The 27,344-nt window shown below is 36.2% G+C and overlaps 1 protein-coding gene across 7 annotated transcripts in view; it reads left to right on the forward strand.

The window, feature by feature from the left end:
* Positions 1-27,344, forward strand: part of RNF180 (ring finger protein 180) — a 328,361-nt gene that overhangs the window by 218,460 nt on the left and 82,557 nt on the right. For all 7 annotated transcript variants that reach the window (XR_009188472.2, XM_058309282.2, XM_058309284.2 and 4 more), the window contains one exon: positions 8,957-9,182. Coding sequence is in view for 6 of the 7 variants with exons in the window: in XM_058309282.2 (XP_058165265.1) it covers positions 8,957-9,182 (226 nt within the window). In the remaining variant the exon portion in view is untranslated. The remainder of the gene's footprint in view (positions 1-8,956; positions 9,183-27,344) is intronic.

Raw genomic sequence — 27,344 nt, forward strand, 5'->3', positions numbered from 1 at the left:
TATTTATTACTCATATAAAAACAAAAATTACATGTACTATGACAAATGAAAACTAAATATATTTTTCAAAGCAAACAAAAATTAAGAAGAGTGACATTGTTTTATATTTTTACAAATATCTTTTATCCTCACATCTGCTTCTGCATTCAATCTATTGCCATATGTTGTTTTGGTTAAAATATGTGAAGAAAATCCAGCCAGAATGTAGGTAGAAAAGGGAATCACATATAATATACTTTTTCAGATATTTCAGATATTTGTCTTTCATACTTCACCAAAACTTAACAAGTGAGAGTATCTTAAAGTTTGTTGCAATACGGAATCAGCAACCACGTCAAAGAACTTTACTCTATTACACTGAAGCTTCTTATTTTATCTTGCATGTTGAGTGGTTCTTTTACCCATGTATAATTTTGTAAAAACATCATTGGACATTTGGAAAATACTGGTTCACTGAGTTTTGCAGCTCTTCCAAATGTTGACACATTTCATTACACATTATCAAAAATTCATAATTGTTATTACTAGCAATCTCATCAGAAAAGTCTTTCAGTATTGGAAAGCTATAAACAGATTCTTATTTTTGCTTGAAAGCCCAAATTTTATCTTTGGCAGCAAATAGTTTTTTTTCCTGAAGTGATATTTTCCATTTTTCACTTTTATAAAAATATCTGCCAAGTAATCAAATCTGAATAACCACAGATTTTTCCGACAAATGTTCTTTAAGTAAAAATGGTGTTCCATGAAAAAAGTAGCTATTTCACCTCACAACTCAATCAATTACAAAGTTGCTTTCTCTGGAGATAAACATCATATGTGGCAGAAGTGTTTTTTTGTTTGTTTTGTTTTGTTTTGTTTTGTTTTGTTTTACCAAGGTACTGGGGCCAGGGATTGAACCAGGACCTCGTATGTGGGAAGCCAGTATTTAACCACTGAGCCACACTGGCTCTCTTGAGTTGGTTTGTTATTTTTGTTGTTGTTTTGCTTGTTGTTTATTTTTTTCTTTTTTAGGAGGCACTGGGTGCTGAACCCAGGACCTCCCATGTGGGAAGCAGGTGATCAACTGCTTGAGCCACATCTGCTCCCCAGAAGTATTTTATATGTACTTCCCATTTCTGTCACATGCTGTATTAAAAAACTTGTATTCAGGGATTGAGATTTAATACAATTAACATTTTTCCTGCTTCATCAAGGATGTTCTTAATGGTAACTGGCACAACTCCTCTCCCCTACCCCTTTTTTTTAACTGTAAGTGTATGGTGGTAAAGAATAAAATGATTATTAGTGTAGTTCGGCACAACTGCCTTAATTCATGCTAAGGCACCAGCAGTTTAACCACTGTTTCTTTTGCACCATCAGTGAAATTAATACAATGAAAATGGCAAATAATATCTCAGTATTGTTATGAAACTACATTTGACCTTGAGGATCTGTTGAAAATGTCTTGTGGCTTCCTGGGATCCATGGACCATACCTGGGGAATTCCTGTCTTAAAGCACCCCTTTCACCCACTATTTTCTTTCCCACAAATACCCTATCCTTTTATTTTGTTCCAGAGAAATATAATTTAATAAGGCCTTATAAAAATGCTTGTTGGGGACTGAATCATGTCCTCCACAATAGGCATATACAGGTGCCAACTCCTGGGTCCTGTGGTGTGAACCCATTTATAAATAGGACCTTGAAGATGTTCTTAGTTAAGGTGTGCCTAAACTGAGTGAAGGTGGGCTTTAATCCAATATGCCTGAAGTCCTTACAATAAAGGAAATTGGACATTGAAGGAGAAGCCACAAGGAGCAGCTGGAAGGCCTGGGAACGCAGAAGAGAAAGAAGATGCTGCCATGTCCATTGCCATGTGAGGGAAAAGCCACAGAACCCTAACTATTGCCATCCAGCCAGAAGATAACCTACTTCAGGAGGAAGCAAGCCTACTAGCCTCTGAAACTAGGAGCCAATAAATTCTTGTTTTTAAGATAACCTATTGTATGTTATTTGTTATTAGCATTCAGGAAACTAAGACAATAATATAGACATTGAGTCTGGGAATATAAATATTTAAATTCAACACAGTTCTTAATCTAACATAATCTTTCCTTCTTTTGAAAATGTTAAATCCATTTATATTGTTCATAGAAAAGACATTTTGAAATGTCTTTATTTCTGTAGTGTGTTTTCTATACTACAGGAAAACATTATTTGTACTGAAATATATATGTATACATATTTGTGTGTGTATAATAAAACTGGGTGCAAATTTAAATTATATATACTTGTCACTTTCTTAGAGAAAATGTGAAGACAAAATATTCTATTTAACTGACACTTTAAAAGAAAATAGAATTGCAGAAAAAGACATTTTTAAAAGAATGTATAAGTCCTGTAATTTGTGAGCATATCATCAGTGAATCCGACTTTGAGGAATTTCTAGAAGATAGAAAGCAGTTTGAATTTATTTTAAATTAGAACCAGAGCAAACTAACTAATTTTTTATTAATGCCAAGATAAAACTGATGTAGAATTGAGAGAAGTTTTCATCAAAGCCCTGGGGTAATTTCAAGATCAAAAATCAGACAGCAGGGGAGCACCTGTATTCATAGCTCAATGACTGAGTGCCTGCCTTCTGGGTTCAATCTCTGGTACCTTGTTAAAAAAAAAAAAAAAAAAAAAAGCAGCAGGAATGTAGGCAGAGATATGGATCATTAGTTCTCAGAGTATGACCCTAAACCAATAGCATCGGCATCACCTGGAACTTATTAGAAATGCAAATTCTTATGCTCTGCTCCAAACCCATTGACTTAGAAACTCTGGGAGTGGGCCAAGCAATATAAGTTTTAACAAGCTTTCTAGTTGATTCTGACACACACTAAAGTTTTAGAGCAACTGGTGTGAACATTTTGATTATTGATTACTGGTTTACCTGTGAACAGTGGGTCTACTCTTGTTCTTGCTCTTCCACCTTCCAACATAAAGAGCAGCTGATTATGACATTTACCCCTACATAAAAGCTTGGGAACTGCTCCCTAAAACAAATTAAGGATATGTCAAGGTTTTGAGTTTGAAGTGAGAAGCAAAGAAGAGTTTGAATGTGGGATAATGGTGAATATGGAAAGACAGCTCACCCCAATAGTGAAACAAAGTTCTTATTCCGCATAGGAAAATATTTTATATTTTAGCAGTCCTGAGTATCCTCAATCTATATGCCTGCTTCCCAGCCATGTACCCAAAATACATGCTTGCTGACATGTTGTGACCATTTAGACAGGATTTCAAGTCAACTCTTTTATTCAGTGTAGTGACCTCTTGCAGAAACAGATCTGTACAACTGAGAAAATCTATGTTAGCTACTTGTACTAATAAAACTCTTCATTTTTCTATAAAAAATAAACCAAGTATCATCAGACTTCTGAGGAAAACCAATTATGTAAAAGATAGACATGATAGAAAAACAGGTTGTCTTGAAAAGTTAGTAAAAATCTGTATATTAAAGATGCTGCTTTTAAGGTCTCATATGGAAATGAGCAACATGTTACTGGACGCTTGAGGAAAGGTGATCCTTGTTCAAAGTGGCAAAAAGCTTAGTAGAATTATGTTCTACTATTGGGTGGAAAATAGAGCTTGTAAGTGATGAACCTGAATGTTTAGCTGAGATTGCCAAGCAAAGTGTGGCAAGTGTAGACTGTTTTCCCTTTCCACTAATAAAATGCAAGAGAAAAGAGAGAAAGTGAAGACTGAACTGTCAAGCAAAATGAAACCAGTACTTGATAGTTTAGAACAGTCTCAGCCTATCTAGATAATGTGCTCTGGAAACTGGGCCTAGGATCTGGCCAGACTACCTTTTGTTAAAAAGATTAGGCATGTGACTCATGGACCCAATCAACCATCTCAACTGAAGCCAGTAATAGAGATGGGGTTCCAAGAAAGATGTGAAGGACACCCTTGTCTGATGACTTAGACCCATATGAATTGCAAAGATGTCTGTCAGGTTTTTTGAGAATTTAATTTCAGCAGAAGCACTGCCAACCTGCACTAAAAGGGCCGGAGATGGAATGAAATTAAGGAAGAATGACTGTGAAGGCCTAGGCAAGAGATGTTGATACTGCCACTTAAGGCCAAGAGGTCAGACCAAGATGGTGGCCTGAGAAGTCCACAAGACAGAGCATCAAGCCACAGAAGATTTTTTTCAGTCCCCAACATTTAGAATTTGTCCTGCTGGGTTGCAAACTTGTTTTAGACAGAGACTCCTTTATTCCTTCCATTTTTCTCTCTTTTAGAATGTAGATGTCTATTGTATGCCTGTGCCACCTTTGTATTTTGGAAGCAGATTACTTGTTTTATAGTTTCACAGGTCTACAAGTAGAGTAGAATTTTGCCCCAGGATAGATCATATCTATACTCTTACCCATACCTTTAAATGATTTAGAAGATTAGATTTTGAACTTTTGAGTTGATTATATTTAGATAAAGTTTTAGAATTAGAGTGGATGCTGGAATGGATTAAGACTTTTGAAAATGCTGAGATGGAGTGAATGTATTTTGCTCACAGTATGGATGTGAAGTTTAAAGAACCAACGTGTGTACTCGTTGAATAGCTTCTTCCAAAATTCATGTCCACCTGGAACCTGTGAGTGTGACCTCATTTGGAAATAGAGTCTTTATAGATGAAATCAAGTTAAGATGAAGTCATACTGGATTAGAATGACCCTAAATCCGATATGGCTGGTATCCTTATAATAAGAGGGGAATTTGGACAAAGAAGCACAGACAAATACAGGAAGGACACCATGTGATGACAGAAGCAGAGATTAGAGTGATGTATCTACAAGCCAAGGAACAGGATTTCCAGTACCATCTGAACCTGGGAAAAGTCTAGGAAGGATCCTCCTATTAAGCCTTCAAAGAGAGCATAGCCTTGATGACACCTGATGTTAGACTTTAGCCTACAGAATTGTGAGACAATAAACTTCTGTTGTTTTAAGCCACCACGTTTGTTTTACTTGGTTAGGAAAGACCTAGGAAACTAATACATTATTATTAATAAATACTTTTACTATATTATTTTTATACTAATTTTGCCAATAACATATTTAAAGCTTGTTTGCTTATTATTAGGGCTTGTTTCAGTAGTGCTATCTGTGTTTCACTTGGTGTAATCTAGACTTACTCATTTATTTGTAGTCTGCTATCAGTGGCCTCACTCATACAATATCTGGTAATTAACTTCTCTGCAGGGGTAATGGAAGTAACTGGACAATGTGTCACTTATCCAGCAGACCATCCCAGACTTGTTCACATAGTGGTTAACCACAGAGTTCCAAGATCAGCAAAGGAGGACCATCCCTAATACACAAGCACTTCTCAAGCTTCTGTTTGCATCATGGGTGTTAATTACCTATTGGCCAAAGCAAATCATAAGACAAAGCCAAATTCAGAGGTGGAAAATAGGCCCACCATCTGATGAAATGCAGGGGTGCACATAGAAAAATAGGAAGAATTTTAGCTATTTTGTAACCTACTACATGGAATAAGAGCTTTTCAGTAGGAGTAAACCGTAGTGCCTAAAGAAAGTGTTTTGTGTGTTTGTTGAACAGAAGACAGCAAACTGAAGAGTAGCTCAATATGGGGAATAAAAAAAGAGGCTGGAACTGTATATGCAGCATTCTTTAGACCCTTGTAAGGAGTTATAAGGGAAAGCCATTAAACACATGGCAGAATGAGAGGGATGGTTATGATCTGAGTTATGATTAAGAAAATCACTGCCTTGGCTGTGTGGAAAATGGATTGGAATATTGCAGGCTTAGAAACAAGGAGAACAAGTAAGAGTCTATTGCCATAAACTAAGCAAATGACAATGATATCTTAGACTAGTGTAATAACAGTGAAGTAGTAATAACATATGGAGAAGAAGGGATGATTTTGAGATATGTCTTAGAGGTGGAACAAATAACTTATTGATAGATCTGATAGAATCACAGAAAAGAAGAATCAAGGATGATTAATAGGTTTTTGGCTTAAAGAACTATGTGAGTGATGACGATGCCATTTAATGAGATATTGCTTGGCATGGGGGAAGCAGAGATCAAGAGATCTACTTTGGGTATAGTAAGTTTGAAAAATCTGCAAATAATTCAAGTGGATATGCCAGATAATCCATTTAGAATCATGTGTATAAAGCTCAGAGCAGTGGTGTTGACCAGAGATATAACTTTGGGATCATCAGCACAAAAGCAGTATCTAAACTGGTAGAAATGGATGAGATCACCTAGGAAGAGAGTTGCTGTGAGAGAATAAAAAAGGAGTGAAGAATGATCCCTAAGGAATTTCAATATAAAAATGTTAATAGAGGAAGCTAGCAAAGGAAAGGATGAAGGAAGGTGCAGTGCTCAGTAAGGTAGAAAGACCAGGGTGTCAGCAGAGTCAAGAAGGAAATATGTTTCAAGAACAAGATCCTGGTTTACTTAGGAAATGCTGCTGGACAAATTGAGGAAGATGAAGATAGGAAAGCATCCTGGAGTTTTGCTGTACCAAGGTCCTTTGTGACTTGCTCAAGAGCAGTTTCAGCAGAGTACTGAGAGTAGAAACCAGATTAGATTGAGGTGAAGACTGGACAGCCAGTGAGGAGGCAGAAATGGCACATGATATGTGGTCAAGTCTCTTGTGAAGTTTTTGATGTGAGGGAGAGAAAAGGAAGGAAGCTTGAGCTGGAGAAGTTTACTTTTTTGGTGTTTGTTTTGTTTTGATGTGAAATATATTGTAACCTATCTTGTATACTATAAGAATGAGTTAGTTGAGAGGGAAAGATTGGCAGCAAAGAAAATGGAGTAAAGTGAAAAGTAAAGAGGAAACATACTGATTCAAATATAAGTAGACCTACCAAGATAACGATGTATTTAAAAACTATATATTAGAAGGATTTCTAATTCTTCCTAAATTCTGCAAGTTCAGTGAAATTCTGATATAAATTCCAACTATTTTGACAAGGAAATTCCAAGTTTTTATATGGTCATGGAAGAGGCCAAGAATAGCCAAACCACTCTCAAAGAATAGCAATAACATGAAAGGACTTCCTCACTAGATATCAAGACTTATTATAAACTTAGAGTAGTTAAGAGATTGTGGGGATGGCATAAGAATAGACAGTAAAGTAATGGAATAGATTAAAATTCCTGGAAACAGACTATATAGCCTCTTAGTTAACAATAAGGTGGCACTTGAGAGCAGTAAAGGAGAGGAAAGTCTTTACAATAGATGGGCTAACCCAATTAATAACCACATGATGAAGAAAAGTGAAACTTGCCTCTAAGGTACAACATACATGAAAATCAATTTCAGGTAGATTATAGAATTTTGAAATATTATGAAATTCAAAGAAATAAAGCTTTTAGAATCTAGTATAGGAGACTATCTTAATGACCTTGGGAAAGGTAAGATTTAAATAATACAAAAAAGCACTAACCATAAAGGAAAATATAAGTAGGCAACTTTAAAATTAAGAACTTTGATTCATCAAAAGACACCATGAAGAGAGTGAAAAGGCAAATTATAGAGAAGGAAAAAATATTTACAGTACATTGAAGGAGTAATAACAAGTAACTAGAGTAAGTAAAAATCTTTATAAATCTTAAGAAAAATCAGACAATTCAATAAAATAGTAAATGGACTAAAAACTTGAGTATGTGCTTCCTAAAAGAGAAATTATCAAGGTGACAGAATGAGAATGTCAAAGGGGAAGCAAAACCATCTGGATAGGTCAAATAATAGTTTTTCCAGTAGTAAGGTTTTCCTGTATGATAGACTGTTTTTGCCTCCTATCCATAAATCTTACATATCATATCACATATCACTTGCAAATATTTATTAAGCCCAAGGCCCACTCAAATATTAATCATCGATCTCCATTTTTCATAAACAACAAAATGAGGAAAAGAGGAATACACCCTGTAGACTCCCATTATGTTTCAAGGAACAGAGTCTAGGTCTGGCCTGAGGAAAACATTCTCAAAACTTTAAGAAAAATTTGAGGGCCTATGGAGAAAAAGGAAGAACCAGAGAAGGGGAAGGGGGAGGAGAAAGAAGAGGTGGACTGCAGAGAAGGTGGATCCAAGAGTGGGGGATGGATGAAAGATGACGAGGATGGTGGTGGTGGTTGACATTTATTGAATACTTACTATATACCAGGTACTAGGCCAAGCAGTTTACCTGGATTACCTCATTTAATGCTTGCAAAAACCTCACAGGTGAGGAAAACTGTGAGGTTAAGTAACCTGCCTAGTGACACAGTTATAAATGGGTAGAATTAGAATTTGAAACCAGAATTTTGCTGCCAGACCTTGTGCTTCTAACCATTGAACTGCATCTTTCTTAACTACCTTCCCCTCTTTCTTAACTATTCCACAGAGGGAGTAGAGTGACTTATCATTTTCCAGCTGCAAAGCCAATCACAGATTTACTGAAAGTTTCATTGCCATGTTCTACCTCCTTACGTACTTTAGGCTTTGGCCACTTTTTGATTTTGAGGTTCAGGAAGCCTAAAAGTGTCAAACAAAGGATGAACTATGGTATCTTCCTGCCCTCATTTTTCTTCATTCATGAATGCCCATATTAAGCCTTTTTATATAGGGGTGCAGGTAGGTTATATAGGGAATCTGTAACTCTGGGACTGGTATACCTAACACTTAACTAGTTCTGGTTAAATAGAGATATAGATATAATGTAGTTATATTTTATCATTTAGCATTCTATAGAAATACTAGAAAGAAATATTAGACTTTGGGTTTCATATATGTTTTCAGTTTCTTCTCACTTTGTAGGGTAGCATTTCTGTCACTTTGAATATGTCACAGAAATATGTCTCATAAATATTTTCATTCATTTTAACAAAATATAATCATTTTCTCTTTTCTAAGGAAACTAATCTCATGCTTAAATGAGAAAAATTGTTTTTGCTTTTTTCTAACAGACTTTGAATAATGAGATGAGTACAGACGATGATAATGAATATAAAGAAGAAAAGGAAAGCTACATCTGTGCTGTGTGTCTGGATGTTTATTTCAACCCTTACATGTGTTATCCTTGTCACCACATCTTCTGTGAGCCCTGCTTACGGACGCTGGCCAAAGATAATCCTGCAAGCACTCCCTGCCCACTGTGCCGGACAATTATTTCTAGAGTCTTCTTCCAGACAGGTAACTGTTTTCTTTCATCAACATGATTATCTTATTATTCTTATTACCCCTTTACTCTATTTCTGAAGATTCTTTATAAATTGTTATGAAAAAGTTATTGAAAATCATGTACAGCATATCATTTTGTAGTTTACTTCTACAAACCCAAGTTCATAAAAGCACTAAAAACAGTGTGGTGCTCCTTTATCATTTATTTTAACTGATTTAGAGCATGTGTTCATTGTCTTTCATGATCTTATTTAACACTGTAGGGATTATGAAATTACTTTCCTTAAGATCTTAAAAGAGTGATGACTCAAATCACTCTGGATTCATTTATTAAAACAACATTCTTAAATTTTCCATTATTTTCAAAATCAGTTTCTTCTAAAATAAATTGTATTAAGAATATTTCTTCCAATGAAAACTATATTTGGTTGTATCCTGTCATTTAGAGGGAATATCCTACTTAATTTTTTTTTACCCTACCTCAAAGCACAAGGAATTTGAGGTTATTTATATAATACGTTCAGTGAAATAGAAAGCAGAACAAGGAATGTTATAATTGGAATGGAGTATAAAAACCAGGTAAGGAGGTGGGCAGATAGAACTGCCATATGACCCTACATAGTATCTAAAATTAAATGAAGAATTTGGCTTTAAGCTTTCTGGCTGCCGAAGGAAAACTAAAGGAAGTACACAGTTGAGTAATTCTCATGGTCGATGAAAAGAAACATACCAGTTCCTCAGGGCAGTAAACAAAGGTTTTACTGTCATTTATATTTTTAAAATATTTTTCACTTGATTTCTTCTCTAGGGTATCTTGAGAGATGGAGTAGGCAAAGTTCTCAAAAACATCCTCAGAGCAAATGCAGTATCAAGTTTCTAACTTTGTTTCTTACAGTATTCCTTCTTAAAACCTGAGGAAATGATTATCAGAGTATAATTTAGGGGAAACAGCGTTGTTAGTAGCCACAAATATAGGGTCCAGTTTTCTCTTTAAAAAAACACTTAAATTATATAAGTAGTACATTTGCACTGTAGAAAAATCAAAAGTTCCAAATAAGTAAAATTATAAACTCTAGTGAATTCAATTTGAGGGTTTTGGAGTTGACAAAGAAAAAGATTTGACCACTAGATGGCAGGACACACAAGATATTTATAGGGGTGACAGTTTCACAGGTTGGCAGGGGTAGGTGCAGACAGGAACCTTTCTGTAAGGCAGAGGCAGCAAGGAAGCACCACAGGCTAAAATAAAACTACTGAAGAAGGAGCTAGGAAAAGGAGGGCGGGTGCTTACCTGTGTAGACAATGGCACAGAATTAGCACAGTGATAAGCTTTTGGGCCAGAAAACTCCAAGAGTTTGAAGCATTGTGGGCCTTATGAGTGCGGGGTCTTATCAATTGAGAGCGCATGTAGTGTGCAGTTTCAAGGGGTATGTAAAACAAGTTTATTCTAGATAGTTTAAAATTGCTTATTTGGGCTGTTTTTGAAAAAACATGATGTGAGAATTTGAGTTTGGTGCTGGCAGGTTTTTCTAATGAATTTATGTTGCTGTAAAGACGAAAACAGCACTACACAGAGGTCATCTGTAGCTCATTTATATAACAAACTCAAAACCACCCATATTCCTATCGTTTAAAGATATTTACTGAATATCTTTCCAGTATATTTTATGTACATATGTACTTAATCTTTTTGACAAAATGTGAGATCATATTGTACATAAAATTGTTAAAATATTTTATTTTAAAATAACTTCATACTTAAAGGAAAGTTTCAAAAATAACTTGAAACAAAATTGAAGAGAACTTCAATATACCTCCTATACATATATAGCCAGTCTTAATTTACCAGAGCTGCTATGGAAAATATTGCACAGTGAGTTAACTTAAAAAACAAGAATTTATTGTCTCATGGTTTTGAAGGCTAAAAGTCCAAAAACACTATGTCAGCAAGGCCATGCTTTCTTCTGGGATTAGTAGTGTTCTGGTGATAGCAGTCTTCTATGATGATGTCTCTCCTTTTTGGCAACTTAACTGACTTCTGGCTCCTCCTTGTGACTTTCTCTGACTGACTACACGCAAATTTATTCTCTTTATAAGGCATCCAGTCGTATGAATTAAGACCTACCCTGATTCAGTTTGGCCACACTTTAATAATACATCTTCAATACATTCTTTTTACAAATGGGTTCACACCCATGGGAGCATGGATTAAGATTTGAACATGTCTTTTTGTGGGAGATATGATTCAATCCCAGATTCACCAACTTTTAAAATTTGCCACAGTTCTCCCTCCCTCCTTCCCTCCCTCTCTTCCTTCCTCTCCATGTATCTCATCTATCTCATCTATTTATTTTCTGAACATTTGTGAGTAGGTATATACATCATGCTCCTTTATATTTTTTTTTCTCTCCCCTTATCCCCTCCCCCACCCCCCCCCCCCCAGCTGTCTGCTCTCTGTGTCCATTCGCTGTGTGTTCCTTTATGACCACTTCTATCTTTATCAGCGGGACCGGGAATCTGTGTTTCTTTTTGTTGCGTCATCTTGTTGTGTCATCTCTCCATGTGTGTGGCACCATTCTTGGGCAGGCTGCACTTTCTTTCGCACTGGGCAGCTCTCCTTATGGGGCGCACTCCTTGCGCTTGGGACTCCCCTACACGGGGGACACCCTTGCGTGGCACGGCACTCCTTGCACACATCAGCACTGTGCATGGGCCAGCTCCACACGGGTCAAGGAGGCCCAGGGTTTGAATCGCGGACTTCTCATGTGGTAGACGGATGCTGTAACCACTGGGCAAAGTCTGCTTCCCATGCATCCTCTCATTTTTTGTTGTAATTCAATTTTATTGGTGTTTTCAAAGAACCAATTTTTGGTTTCAATGATTCTGTGAGTTTTTTATTTTCTATTTTATTTATCTCAGCTCTAATCTTGACTATTTCCTTCCTTCTGCTTACTTTAGATTAGTTTGCTCTTCTTTTTCTCTTTCCTGCATGTGTGAGGTTAGGTTGCTGGCTTGAGATCTTTCCTCTTTTATAAGGTAAACATTTACAGCTACAGAATTCCCTCTCAGCACCGCCTTTTCTGCATCCCATAGGTTTTGGTATGATTTCACTTTCATTTTCCTAAAGATACTTCCTAATTTCTCTTCTGATTTCTTCTTTGACCTGTTGGTTGTTTAAGAGTGTGTTGTTTTATTTTTGTTTTATTCTCACATGTTTAAATTTCCCACTTCTCCCTCTGTTATTGATTTCTAGCTTCATCCCATTGTGAACAGATATAATGCAGTATATGCTTTCAACATTTTTTTAAAAGATTTATTTATTTATTTCTTCCCCTCCCCCCCAGTTGTCTGCTCTATGTGTCCATTCACTGTGTGTTCCTCTGTGACCACTCCCATCCTTACCAGCAGCACTGGGAATCTGCGTTTCTTTTTGTTGCGTCATCTTGTTGCGTCAGCTCTCCATGTGTGTGGCACTATTCTTGGGCAGGCTGCACTTTCTTTCGTGCTGGGCAGCTCTCCTTATGGGGCGCACTCCTTGGGCATGGGGCCCCCCTCTGCAGGGGACAGCCCTGCATGGCACGGCACTCCCTGCGCGCATCAGCACCGCACTTGGGCCAGCTCCACACGGGTCAGGAAGGTCCGGGGTTTGAACCGCAGACCTCCCATGTGGTAGGCGGATGCCCTATCCATAGGGCCAAGTCCACTTCCCTATGCTTTCAACATTTTTAAATTTATTGAGACTTGTTTTATTACTAACACCTGTATATCTGGAGAATGATCCATGTTCACTAGGGAAGAATGCTCTTGGGTGAAGTGTCTTCTATATATCTTAAGTCTAATTGGTTTAGAGAATTGTTCAAGTCTTATATTTACTTATTGATCTTCTGTCTAGATGTTCTATCAATCATTGAAATTGGTTAGTCATTGAAGTTGCTTCTGTTAATGTAGAACCATCTATTTCTCCCTTCAAATATGTCAGTATTTCCATCATGTAGTTTGGAGCTTTTCCATTATGTGCATATATAGTCATCCCACTGCATTTTTGCCTTCATGAGATCTAATGAGAAATTGGCTCTTATCTTAATTGAGATTCCCTTTTACATAACCCATTGCTTTTCTCTTGCAACTTTCAGAACTCCTTTTCCTTGACATTGAACAGTTTGATAACTGTGTGTCTGGGAATGGTTCTCTTTGATTTTATCTTGTTTGGGGTTTGTTGGACTTCTTGAATGTTGGGATTCATATCCTTAATTAAATTTGGGAATTTTCTATCCTTTTTTCCTTTGAATATACCTTCTGCCCTTTCTCCCTTTTTCTCTTCTGGGAATCAAATAATGCGTACATTGGTATCTTTGATGGTGTCCCACAAGTCTCTTAGGCTCTGCTCACTTTTCTTATTCTTTTTCCTTTTTCCTTCACATCAGTCATTTAAGTTGTGTTGTCTTCAGGGTCACAAATTCTTTCTTCATCCACCTCCAATCTATTATGGAAAACCACTAGGAAATTTTTCATTTCACTTATTGTGGTTTTCAACTCCAGTATTTCTATTTGGTTACTAATGAAAATATCAAAAAAAATTTTGATGAGAAATCTGCTCTTAATTTGGCTTTCAGGATTCCCTCATTGTCTTTGCCATATGACAGCTTGATTATAATGTGTCTTGGTATAGGTCTCTTTGGATTTATCCTGTTTTGAGTTCATTGACCTTCTTGGATGTATATATTAATAGCTGTCATTAAATTTTATAATTTTGGATATTTCTTCAAATATTCATTCTGCCCCTTATCTTTCTTCTCCCCTGGGAGCCCCATGATGTATGTATTGGTACACTTGATGGTGTCCCACATTTTTCCTGAATTCTCTTATCTTTATTCTTTTTTCTTTCTCTTCCTTAGGCTGTATAATTTCAGTTCTGTCTTCAAGTTCACTGATTCTTTCTTCTGTCAGCTCCAATTCCCTGTTGATCCCATCTAGGGATTTTTTTTATAGCTTTTACTGTATTTCCTCATTTTGATCTTTCCTTTATTGATATTCTCTCTTTGTTCATCTACAGTTCTCCTGATTTTCTTTGATCTTTTCTTTTAGCTTTTGAGCATATTTAAGACATTTTAAGAGGTCTTTGTCTGATATGTGTGAGATCTGCTCTTTCTCATTGATTGTTAATAACGTTTTATCTTGCTCCTTTACTAGGATATTTTTTTGCTATCAGCTTCCTCTTGGGAGATAGAAGCAGTAAGGGAAGGGGGAGGGGCCACAGGCTTCTCCACTCTTCTCTTTACTAGTTATGGGAAGGAGAGTGGTACTGATCTGGAAAATAGAAGGTTTGGATTGGTCTTCATGTATTAACTCTTTCATATTTGTAATAGAAACATCTGGATTGAGTACAGTTTGGCTTGGTGAATCAGTCTGTGATGGCACACTGGACAAGTGTTGCAGATGGAAGCAGTAATGTTAGCACCAGTGGCTGTGCCAGCCCCCCAGGGACCTGGATTCACATTCCAGGCAGCAAATGTGCTACGACGACCCCTCCTATCCTCCGCAGGGTTGCAGTGGCCATAACAGATTTGGCTGGGAGCTGTGCTATTGCTAGGCTCTACTTCTTAGTATGTCTTTTAATTTTTGTTGCACACTGATTTTAATTTAGAAGTTAGTCACGTGGTATTTATTATATAGGCTTGTCTTGAACTAATGGTGTGACAAAGATTTCTTTGAATGCCAGGAAGTAACAATAAAAGGAAGTAAAAGAAAAAGAAATGCATACCTTCCCCAATATTTGCAGATTAACCTGCCTAGCAATGACTATAGAACAATGTGTGGTGAAAGTCTAGGGTCCTCCTTGTTTTTTTGTGTTTTTTTTTTGATGTGTGTTCATGACCCTAGAAATTTCCCCATTTACAAGGGTCTGAATGTCACTTCTCCCCTAGGAAATAAGTCTTTCTTCCTATTCCTGCAAGCTTTACCCATATCAGCTATCCTTTGCCACAGGCAAAGGATACCTTTCTTCTATAACTGACCTGTAAGCTGCCTGTACTTGCAGGGAACTCCTGAAATGGTGAGCCTTTTGTAAGTACCTGGGTTAGTCTTCCAGGCTGTCACCAGACAGATTGGCACAAATATACTTTTACCCCTCATATTTGTGCCAGATTACTCTGCTCTCACTGGAACCTAGACCAGGGACCCATACTGGGAGTGTGAGCCAGCTATACACAAGGAAGGAAGAGGGTGCAGAAGAATCAATGAGGATACTACAAGGTTTTCCTGCCATTTTTCAGCTGCATTTTTTCTTGATTCAGTGCTCATGCAGGTACTGCAACTCTTTACTATTTTCCAAAGTTGTGAGAAAAATGGTTTTCCACATTTTGCTTGTAGTTTAAAGCTTCTGTGGTGGGACAGAACTCTGGAATATCTCACTCTGTCATCTTATACATATGATTTTTGCCTCATTTTGTTTGTTTTAACATAGAATTCCCAGGACTATATCAAGATTAACTCAACCAACCTAATATTATAGTTCATCTTATTTAGTTTTTTATTCATCATTTATTTATTTGCTGATATATATTTCATCTATATGTAAATGTTTGCAACACATCTCAGAGTATTTTCCAGAATGAATTTCCTGATGTGGAATTTGTACCTAAAGCCAACATGTGTTTTAAAGCTCCGTATGTTGCAAAATTACTCTCCAAAATTATTATAGGCAGCAATTTACAAAGGTTCATTTTCTCTGCAGTCTTGCCAGTACTAAGAAGTAAAAAATGTGGTTTAAATGATATTTTATTAGAATATACTTCATGGTTAGTGAGATTGTACAATTTTGTTGTTGTTTTTATGTTATAACAAGCCCTTTTTTCTTCCTTTTTAAATCCCTGATCATGCTTTTTAATGATTTTTTATCTGCATATTCATCTTTTTTCTTATTTATTAGCAAAAAGAATTTGCATATTCAATATCAATCTTTGTTCTTATGTTTTAAATCGTTTCTCCTTTTTTTCACTTTGATTTTGTATTTGAGATTTTATAAATGTGTAGACCTTCTATATTTTCATGTATACTCATCTATCAGCCTTTGTTGCTGTTTTTTCTAATTTCAATGTTAAGTATTAAAAGTCCTTACCCACTACAAAATTGTATAATATTCTCTTTATCTACATTTATATTAGTTTTTTTTAAATCACATTTTTCCACATTTATTCACATTTTTCTTTATTCTGGTGTATGGTTTGGTGTAAGGATAAAGTACTATTTTTTTTAGTCCTTAGGCATGTATCCCAGAACCATTTGCTGAATAATCCATTCTTCCCATGCTGATTGAATTGCCTTCCTTAAAAAAAATAAAACTAAAATGTGCATGTGTTTCTTGCAAGCAGCTCTCTTCTACTCATCTTTCTGTATTTCCTTGTACTGTGATGTCACTCTTCCTGTCATTCTACTTGTAGGATCTAATAATGCACAAGTGAAGTAAATTTGTAAATTACTTGTGGATAATTGACATTTTAATAAAATGAATACTTAGATTATGGTTAACAACTCTCCAAAAGAGTTCTGTAATTTCCATCTAAAGACGTTATACATTTCTTGTTAGCTTTATGCCCATATATATATTTTTTTATTCTCCTCATCTCCTTACAGCTTGTTTGCTCTCTGCTCTCTGTGTCCATTCACTGTTCATTCTTCTGTGTCTGCTTGTCTCCCTTTTGTTGCATCATCTTGCTGTGCCAGGTCTCCAAGGGACATGGACCATCAGCTCTCTGCAGGGTGCGGGCCAGCTTGTCCTGGGATGTGAACCCAGGGCCTCCCTTATGGTAGACATGACCCCAATCGATTGAGCCACAGCTGCTTCCCTATGCCTATATATTTTTGTCATTGCATTGTAAATAATTTTGTGTGTGTGTTCTGGTTTCAGTTGGTTTTGTTGATATTCCTTTCCTAATATTAAACTATTCTATAACCAATCACCCTACTGAACCTTGGAAGTTATTTATAAAATGAATGAATTACTCATCGCAGTCACCTATCCTTACCATAACAAATATGTACAAATCAGGGGACAATTCATGTTAAAGGTTAAAATGATGGAAAAGTTGTCATTTTCTAAAGGAAAGCAAGACATTTGCAAATGAATAATAAAGTGTTAGTTATAACATGATCCTATTATAGTTTTTCAGTGGATAAATATATAATAAAATTTCTCCCATATCCATTCCATGGATTGCTCTTGAACAAAATAATTATTTTAAACCTGAATTATAGCATTATATAATATAATATTGTAATGTAATATTATTAAAAGTAATTAACTTTGCCATTTTTTTGCTCATAATACTTAACACTGTTAGAAGTAGAAGAGTTGAAGAGGGAAAATATATGTAAGACAAAGGGTAGAAGGTTTTTTTTAATATGTATTTTTTTAAATGTAGGGTCAAGATATATTCTTGAAAGTTGATAGAAAACTAAATCAAGTTTGTGGTGGAAACTGTTGATTACTAATTAGTAACCATTACTTTCTTCTCTTTCCTATTATAACCCTGAGTATTGTTACAGTGTTTGACTTTCCCAATGTGGATTAGTTAGCTCCTGGGTAGCAGAACCCCTCCAAAGTTTACAGGACAAATTCTGATTAATCTTGGTAATTTTGTCCCCTTTGCCAGTGATTGGTTCATAAATGGGTATGTGGTACAGTTCTGACCAAAGATATGAGAAATTTACTCTTAAAAGATGAGATGGAAAAGTTCATTCTCTTTCCCGTCAGAGCTGAATAAGAGAGTGTTTTGCAGGGATGACTACTTGTAGCCATCTTATAAGAAAGAGGTTAAATCGCCCTCATATGAAGACTTTATTTTGCATGTTGTAGCAGTTTGATATTATTTATGAATTCCAAAAAAGATATTTTATTATGTTTGTAAACTGGTCTTTTCCTCTGAGCGTGAAACACTTTGATTATATTAGATTCAGCTGAGATGGCTTTGATTAAATTATGTTAAGATTAGGGCTTTGATTCAACCATATCATTAGGGTGACTCAGTTTGAGTCCCCTCCCCCTTTGTGGGCTATATAAATGAACATTCAAGGAGAACACAAAAGTAGATACATAGAAGAAGATACACAGAGAAATAAAGAGAGCTCCATAGACGTGGAAGAAGAGAGAACTTGATGCATGGGGCTCCAGAGAGAGATAAGCCATTTGCCTAATAGTTTACAGTTGACCTTGTGAAGAGAACAGAGCAGCTGAGCCCAAAAAGAAATGAGCCCCAGAAAGAGAGACAAGCCCTATGGGTGGCTACAGCTGAGACTAGAAGAAACTGAACCTATGGAGCCTTAAGAGGGAAGAGGAAGGCTGAACCCTAGCAGACATTGCCTATCATCTTGCTTCAGCGTGTGGCAACAGAGTTTAATAAGGAAGTAACCTTGAGTTGGATTCTTTAGAGCCTTGTAACTGTAAGCTTTTACCCCAAATAAATAACCTTTATAAAAACCAACAGATTTCTGGTACTTTGCATCAGCACCCCTTTGGGTGACTAACACAGATGTCGTAACTGAGGAAAGATGAAATGGGGGCATTGATGCATTGTTGAACCATTGGATCAGCCATGTTTGAAGCCCACACTATCTTTGGATTTCTTGTTACACAAAATACTAAATTTACTCATTAAGTAAGGCAGTTTGAATAAATATTCTGTTACTTTCAACCAAGAGCATCCTGCCTGGTAAAACATACTAATTATAAAGGTATTCAATAAAGATATTAAAAGTAATTATGTGATTCTAAAAATTTGAGAGATTAGAATGGAGAAAGATTATGTAAAAGAAGAAAATTTATATCCATCTTAGAAGGAAGTCATGATATTTAAAGTTGATAAATCAAGAAATAGTATAGCCCATTTCTAGAATGGTGGTGTGTTAATCTTAATGAGTCTTTCCCCAGCAAAACATTTAACTGGTGAAAATTATGAAATGTGACCATTCTGTCTCTGGAAATTGTCCTAAAAACAAAGAGAGGGGAAGTGGCTGTGACTCAATCAGTTGGACTCCTGTCTACCATATGGGAGGTTCTGGGTTCATGTTCCAGGGCCTCCTTGTGAAGGCAGGGTCACCTGCATGCTGCGGAGTGCCACCCAGCCCACAAGTGCCATGGAGTACTGACTCAGTAAGGTGACACACACACAAAAAAAAGGGAGACAAGTAAAAAAAAAAAAAAAAACCACAGAAGAGAGCACACAACGAATGGACACAGAGAGCAAAACAACAAGCAAGCTGCAAGGGGGGATGAGGAATAAATTTAGAAAATAAAAAAATACAGACACACAGAAGAACACACAGCAAATGGACACAGAGAGGAGACAGCAAGCAAGCCACAAAGGGGGCGGGGGGGGGGATAAAATAAAAACAAAAACAGAATTGGAGAAACATTTCTTAAAATAACTCTACCTGATTATAGTAAAAAAAAAAAAAAAAAAGAGGTTGTAGAATTTGAGACAGGACCAGCATCCATGTCCCTTCCTGCCAGCTCATTGTTATGGAAGCTCTACATCAGGCGAGTACATCCAGGAAGATAGGGTTACCTTCCACCTTGCTCCAGCTCCAGTCTAGGGTTACATTTTCACTCCAAGAGGGGCAAGGTGCCAGCACCTCTCATTCCCCTTAGGTCCATGTTTCAGGCAAGCATGACTGAATAATTAGGGCTCCTCTCCCCACCCATCTCTTACTCATAGGACAGAGGTTCTACCCCAGGCATAGCAAAAGAGGAATATGCACCTTGATCTCTCCCACCCCAATTTGCTCATATAGCAAAGGTTCTAAGCCAGTGAGACAAGTCAGCAAGATCAGGCACTATCATGCTCACCCAGTGTCCTGGATAATAGAGATATTAGTGGTGAGCAAAAGAGGGCCTAGTAGCTGTGATACTAGTGGCAAAAAGCAAAGTGGGGATGTAAATTGCTCTCTTCATATGGTGGTTCCTGGTGCCCATCCCACACTCTTGTGGCAAGCCTCCCTAAGGTTCAGACCCTAGCTAGCTGCTGCTGACAGAAAAGGACAGAAAAACCCTCTTTCCCAAGAACAGGGGTATATGTGGCTGGTCACGACTTTTGATTAGTGAATTTGGATCACTTGGTGCCAGCTCTGAGGGCTGCTATTGTTTCAGCCTGCCCTCGGACAATGGCAGTGTCAGCCATTGTTTCAGTCCTCCCAGGACAGGGGCACACATGGTAGAGATTTAAAAACATGACTTCCTCAAGGCTAAGGAAAGTTGGCTGAAGGGCAGTGTTTATTGGCTAGGCCAGGAAAGTTCAACTTTATGGAGCTATTGAAGAAGCACTTTGGAGATGGTCTGCACCACTTTGTGTGTGTCTGGCCCTGTTTGGCTGGGAAAGCATGAATTGGGAAAGTCCTCCCTGACATGACACTCCTCCCAGAATTATCCCACCAGGCAAAGGCAGTGTGAGAGAATTAAAGGAGTGTAAAAGTCTTAGAGGTAAACCATCTGGGACTAAGAAAGTTTGTCCCCTGGGAACAGAGAGGACAACCAAACTTCTATTGACAGGGAACTCCAAAACAATTAACAAGCAAAAACCCAGTATAACATAGAGGCCTAGTAAGATAAAGAAAACCCTGCACAGTGCATTTGCCTTCCTGATAGGGCTGAAGCTCAAGACAAGCTTTGTCTTATCACCAGCTGGTTACAGAACCAGGAAATGACATCCCAAGGAGTAAGTCCTACAGTTAACATTTTAAAATACTAAATGTAGAGTCCAACAAAAGTGTAGAAGGCAAAGAATCAGGAAATGGCTCACCCAAAAAAAGAGGATAAAAATACATTAAACACCAACAATGAAGACAAGAATGTGTACATACCAAACAAAGCCTTTTAAAAAATGATCTTAAAAATGCTTAAGGAGATAAAGGAAAGTACAGAGAAAGAACTACAGGATATCAGGAAAACAATGAACAGACAATATGACAGTCTAAGTAAAAAGATAGTAATTTTAATAATGGAACCAAACAGAACTATTGGAATTGAAGACCACCATAACTGCCCAGGAGGGTTTCAAGAGCAGAATAGAACTGGTAGAAGAAAGAATCAGTGAACTTAAAAACATGACACTTGAAATGAGTCAGACTGAAGAACAGAAAGAAAAAAGAATGATAAAAAGCAAAAATTGCCCATGATATTTCTGGTATACTATCAAGCATACCAATAAAGGTGTTATGGAAGTCCCAGAAGATGGAGCAGAAGGAATAGTAAAAGCAATAATGACAGAGAATTTCCCAAACTTAGCAAAAGGTGTGAATATGCACATACAAGAAGCTCAGAGAACACCAAATAGGATAAACATGAAGAAAAATATACTATCTATGTTGATTTACACTATCAAGTGCAATAAACAAGGAGAGAGTTCTGAAAGCTACAAGAGGAAAGCAACATGTTATATACAAGGGAATCCAATAAAACTATGTGCTAATTCTCCTCAGAAACCATGGAGGCAAGAAGGCAATGGATTTAAATACTTAAAATACTGAAGAAAAACAATTGCTAGGTAAGAATTTTATATCCATTGCGACTCTTTCAAAAATTAGGGGGAAAATAAGGCATTTTCAGATAAACAAAAGTTGAGGGAGTACATCATCACTGTACCTGCCCTACAAGCAATGATAAAGAGAGTTCTTCAGACTGGAATGAATGGACACTACACAGTGGCTCAAAGCAGCATAAAGAAGTAAAGACCTGTGGTAAAGATAACCATTTGGGTAATTATAAATGACAGTATGATAGTAGTATATTGTTTGGCTAATAACTCCAATTCTTACTTTCTAGAGGTGCTAAAATAAAAATATAATTATAAACCTATGTTTTTAGACATAAAATGTACAAAGATATAAGTGGCAACAAGTGCAAGAAAGAAGGTTGGGGGACAAAGTGGGACAGGAAAATTATATGTGCATGCTGTTTAAATTCAATTGAGGCGGCGGACTTGGCCCAGTGGTTAGGGCGTCCGTCTACCACATGGGAGGTCTGTGGTTCAAACCCCAGGCCTCCTTGACCCATGTGGAGCTGGCCTATGCGCAGTGCTGATGCGCGCAAGGAGTGCTGTGCCACGCAGGGGTGTCCCCGAGTAGGGGAGCTCCACATGCAAGGAGTGCGCCCCATAAGGAGAGCCACCCAGCGCAAAAAAAAAAGTGCAGCCTGCCCAGGAATGGTGCCACACACACGGAGAACTGACACAACAGATGATGCAACAAAAAAGAAACACAGATTCCCATGCTGCTGACGACAACAGAAGCGGACAAAGAAGATGACGCAAATAGACACAGAGAACAGACAACCGAGGTGGTAGGGGGGAAGGGGAGAGAAATAAATAAATAAATAAATAAATAAATAAATAAATAAATAAATAAATAATCTTTTAAAAAAATAAATAAATTCAATTGATATCAAACAAAAAATATTTTTTTAATATTTAGTATGTTAAACTTTCACCCCATGGAAACCACAAGGAAAATAGATGAAAAATATATCCAGTCAAAAATAAGAAGGCACTCAATTTGGTACAGCACAAAAAATCAAATAAATATAAAAGTAGACATTAACAGAAGTGAGGGACAAAAAGATATTAATATAAGACTTATGAAGGCTAAATATCCAAATGGGAAGAAAAAAGGCCTCTATTAAAAGTAGTGATTGTAAAATGTAAATGAATTAAATACACCAGTCAAAAGGCAGAGATTGTCAGAAAGAAGAGCAAACTAAACCCATAGCAAGCTGAAAGAAAGAAAGAAAAAGATTACAGAGGAGATAAATGAAATAGAAAAAAAGCACAGTAGAATTTTTTTTAAAACTTTGTCATTTGAAAAGATAAACAAAATTGACAAACCTTTAGCTAGATTGACAAAAAAAAAAGGATACAAGTAATGAAAATCAGAAATGAAAAGGAGGGCATTAACACTGACCCTGCTTAAATATAAAGGACTATAGGTGGATACTATGAACAACTGTATGCCAATAAATTAGATAACCTAGATGAAATGGACACAATCTTAGAAATACAGAAACTACCTACATTTACTGAAAAAGAAGTAGATCTCAACAAAGCAATTACTAGTAAAGAGATTGAATCACTATTCAAAAACCTCCCAACAAAGAAATCCCAGGGCCAGATGATTTCATACAGGAATTCTACCAATTATTGCAGAAGACTTAACTCAAATTCTCTTCAAAATCTTCAAAAAAAAAAAGAAAGGGAGGGAACACTCCTTAACTCTGTGAAGCCAACATCAGCCTCATTCCAAAGCCAGATAAAGGCACCAGAAGAAAAGAAAACTAGAGACCAATTATGAATATAAGTGAAAAATTCCTCAACAAATTCTACCAAACAAATCTAACAACATAATAAAAGAATTATACACCATGATCAAGTGGGATTTATTCCTGATATGCAAGATTGGTTCCACATAAGAAAATCAATTAATGTAACACACCACATTAACAGAATGAAAAGAAAAAAATCACATAATAATCTTAACAAATGCAGAAAAGGCATTTGATAAAATACAGCACCCTTTCTTGATAAGAACACATAGAACACTAGTAATTGAAGGAAAATTTCTCAACATGATAAAGGGCATATATGAAAAGCCCACAGCTAACATCCTATTGAATGGTGAAAGACTGAAAGTTTTTCTTCTAAGATTAGGAACAAGACAAAGATGCCCTCATTCACTATTGTTATTCATTATTGTACAGGAATTTTTGACAGCATTTAGGCAAGAAAAAGAAATAAAAGTTATCCTTATTGGACAAGAAGAAGTAAAACATTTCCTGTTTGTAAATGGCCTGATCCTATATACACAAAATCCTGAAAAGCCACAGCAAAGCTCCTAGAATTAATAAATGTACTTAGCAAAGTGGTGGGGTAAAGGAACAATGCCTAAACATAACTAGTGTTTCTGTGCATAATCAATGGCCAGCTGGAAGAAGAATTCAAGAAAAAAAAATCCATTCTCAATAGTAAGTAAAAGAATGAAATATCTAGGAATAAATCTATCAAAGGATGGAAAGGTCTTCTACACAGAAAACTACAAAACATTGCTAAAAGAAATTTTAAAAGGCCTAAATGAATGGAAAGGTATTCTTTGTTCATGGATTGAGACTAAATATCATTAAGATGTCAATACTACCCAAAACAATTTATAGATTTAATGCAATCCCAATCAAAATTCCAACCTTTTTGCAGAAATGGAAAGCCAGTTATCAAATTTATATTCAATGGTAAAGGGCCCTGAATAACCTAAGCTATCTGGAAAAAGAAGAATGAAGTTAGAGGATTCACATATCTTATTATTAAAACTTATTATTAAAATGGGAAAAAACGCTTAAAATATTTACACATTAATGCTTTTTCAAAGGTACATGCAAAGTAGTGGTGATTGTATCTAAGCAGTACAGGCCCAGTCTTGGGTTTTTCAATTTAGTTTGAAGAGTCTTAAACAAGGATTCCTGACAAAATGCAACCTGCAACTGTACCTGGAAAACAAGTCAATGTCACATTAAAGTTTATTATAATACTTAATGTAATGTTACCTTGTGATCATATTTGATAACCCTTTGTAGTTTGTCTAGCATTAGAGAATTAAGAGCCTTTCAGCTAAGCAGTAAAGATAAGGAGAGCGGATATAGTGTACATGGCCAATTTTTGAAATCTTACTGGAAATAAGGTCATTGTTGCTCACTTGACTCATATTATCCTTTGGCTTAGAGGTTGTTTCATTTACATTCAGCTTAAAATCTGAATGTAGTTTTCTGTTTTAAGTTTGATTCTAGATAAATAATGTTCTTACTGAGTTTTAAAGGATGCTAATTAGAAAATGGACGCATGCCATGCTTTTTAACACCATAAAAAAATGTTGAAGATTGGCTTAGTTTGTTGGTTTTTTCCCCCATGAATGTTTTTGGGAGGAAATGAATTCAGAGATGCCTGACCATGATATTAGATTTGTTTTAATGCTTTTAATGTTAATAAATAAAATACTGCATTGTAAAACTGCTTAAGAAATGTCCAAAGTCAACATATTGAAATAAAAACTAAGAAGATTTTAAAAAAACAAAAACTTATCATTATTATAGAATCATAATCATCAAAACGTCTTGGTGCTGGCACAAGAACATACATATAGACTAATGGAATAGAATGGAGAGCTCAGAAAACAACCCTCACATTTGTGGTCAACTGATTTTTGACATGGTGGCAAAGACTACCAAATTGGGGCATAATAAGTCCTTTTAACAAATGATCCTGGGAAAACTGGATCTCAATTTGAAAATAAAAAAATTGACCCCTACCTACACCTTATACAAAAAATAAATTCAAAATGGATCAAGGACCTAAATATAAAAGCTAGATCTCTCCAACACATAGAAAAAAATGTAGGGACGCATCTTTGAGACCTTGTATTAGGCAATGGTTTCGTAGACTTTACAGCCAAAGCAGAAGCAACAAAAGAAAAAAATATGTAAATGGAACATCATCAAAATAAATTTTAAAAATTATCCCTCACAGGACTTTCTCATAAAAGTAAAAAGACAACCAACCCAATGGCAGAAAATATTTGGAAATCAGACATTGGATAGAGGACTATATCCAGTATATATAATAAAGTCCTTCAACTTAACAAAAAGACAACCCTATTTTAAAAAGAGCAAAATACTTGAAAGTCATCTCTCCAAAGAAGATATACAAATGGCCAGAAAGCACAGGAAAAGTTGCTCAATATCATTAGCAATTAGGGAAATGCAAATCAAAACCACAGTGAGATACCATTTTATATCCATTAGAATGGGTTCTATTAAAAATGGAAAATAATAGTGTTAGTGAGGGTGTGTAGAAATAGGAATACTTATTCATTGCTCGTGGCAATGTAAAATTGTGCAGCCAATGTGGAAGTATGGCAGTTTCTCTGAAAACTAAGTATACAACTACCACATGACCTAGCAATTCCATTACTAGGAATACAGCCAAAAGAATTGAAAGTAGGGTCTCAAGCAGATATTTGCACACCAATATTGATAGCAGCATAATTCACAGTTTCCCAAAGGATGGAAGCAACCCAAGTGTCCATCAACTGGTGAAATCGATAAATAAAATGTTATATATACATAAAATGGAATATTACTCAGCCACAAAAAGAAATGAAGTCTTGATACATGCAACAACACTGATGAATCTTAAAGACATCACGTTGAGTGAAACAAGCCAGATGCAAGAGGACAAATATTGTATGATCTCACTGACTTGAAACAATTAGAAAAGGAAACTCAGATTCAGGAGCTAAAATACAGGTTACCAAGGGGAGAGATAGCAATAGGGAATGGGACAATAAGGGTTAAAATATGCAGGGTTCCTATCTGGAGTGGTGGAAATAGTTTGGTAATGGATGGTGGGGATGGAAGCACAACATTGTGAATGCAAATAACAGCATTGAAATATATATCTGAATATCTTTAAAAGGGAGAAATGTTAGATATTATATATATATGGTAACAAAATAATTTTTTTAAGTTCATGAACCTACACTACACTGTGAACACTAAATTAAACCATGAACTTTAATTTTACAATTATAAAAATGTGCTATCATCAATTGTAATAAATGTTTGACAATATAAGGTGTTGGTGGGGCGGTGTTAAATGGGAATCCTATATTTTATGCATGATTGTTCTGTAAACCCACAATCTTTCTATTAAATGGGGGGAGACACAAAATATTAGATAAGGTAGAAGTTTAAAAGATAATCAGAGAAAGAGACAGCTAAGTCTCTTCTTTTACTAAGAAGAACCTTCCTGGAGTCTTAGCAGTCTCAATTATTGGCAACATTGTGACCCCACTAAAAAGACTGAAACTTATTGGACCATGGTATGAAGCAAGTTATGCCTTGGACATTATAGAAAACAATTGTGCAAACATCAGTCAGTTAGTGGATGCCAACTGATGGGTGTGACACCAGTAAAGGCAGTCCAGCAAGAAGCTTAAAGGGGATACCAGACAAAAAAAAAAAACAAAAACAGTCAAAGAGACCCTAGCTCAGACAGTCATCCTAGTGTCAGGAGCCTGGTTGTATGCCCAAGATATATACTTTCTGAGGAGCTCCATCAGAGACTACTCTGAATATAGACTTCTATA

Source organism: Dasypus novemcinctus, chromosome 2 (assembly GCF_030445035.2).
Source record: "Dasypus novemcinctus isolate mDasNov1 chromosome 2, mDasNov1.1.hap2, whole genome shotgun sequence".
Lineage (NCBI taxonomy): Eukaryota > Metazoa > Chordata > Mammalia > Cingulata > Dasypodidae > Dasypus > Dasypus novemcinctus.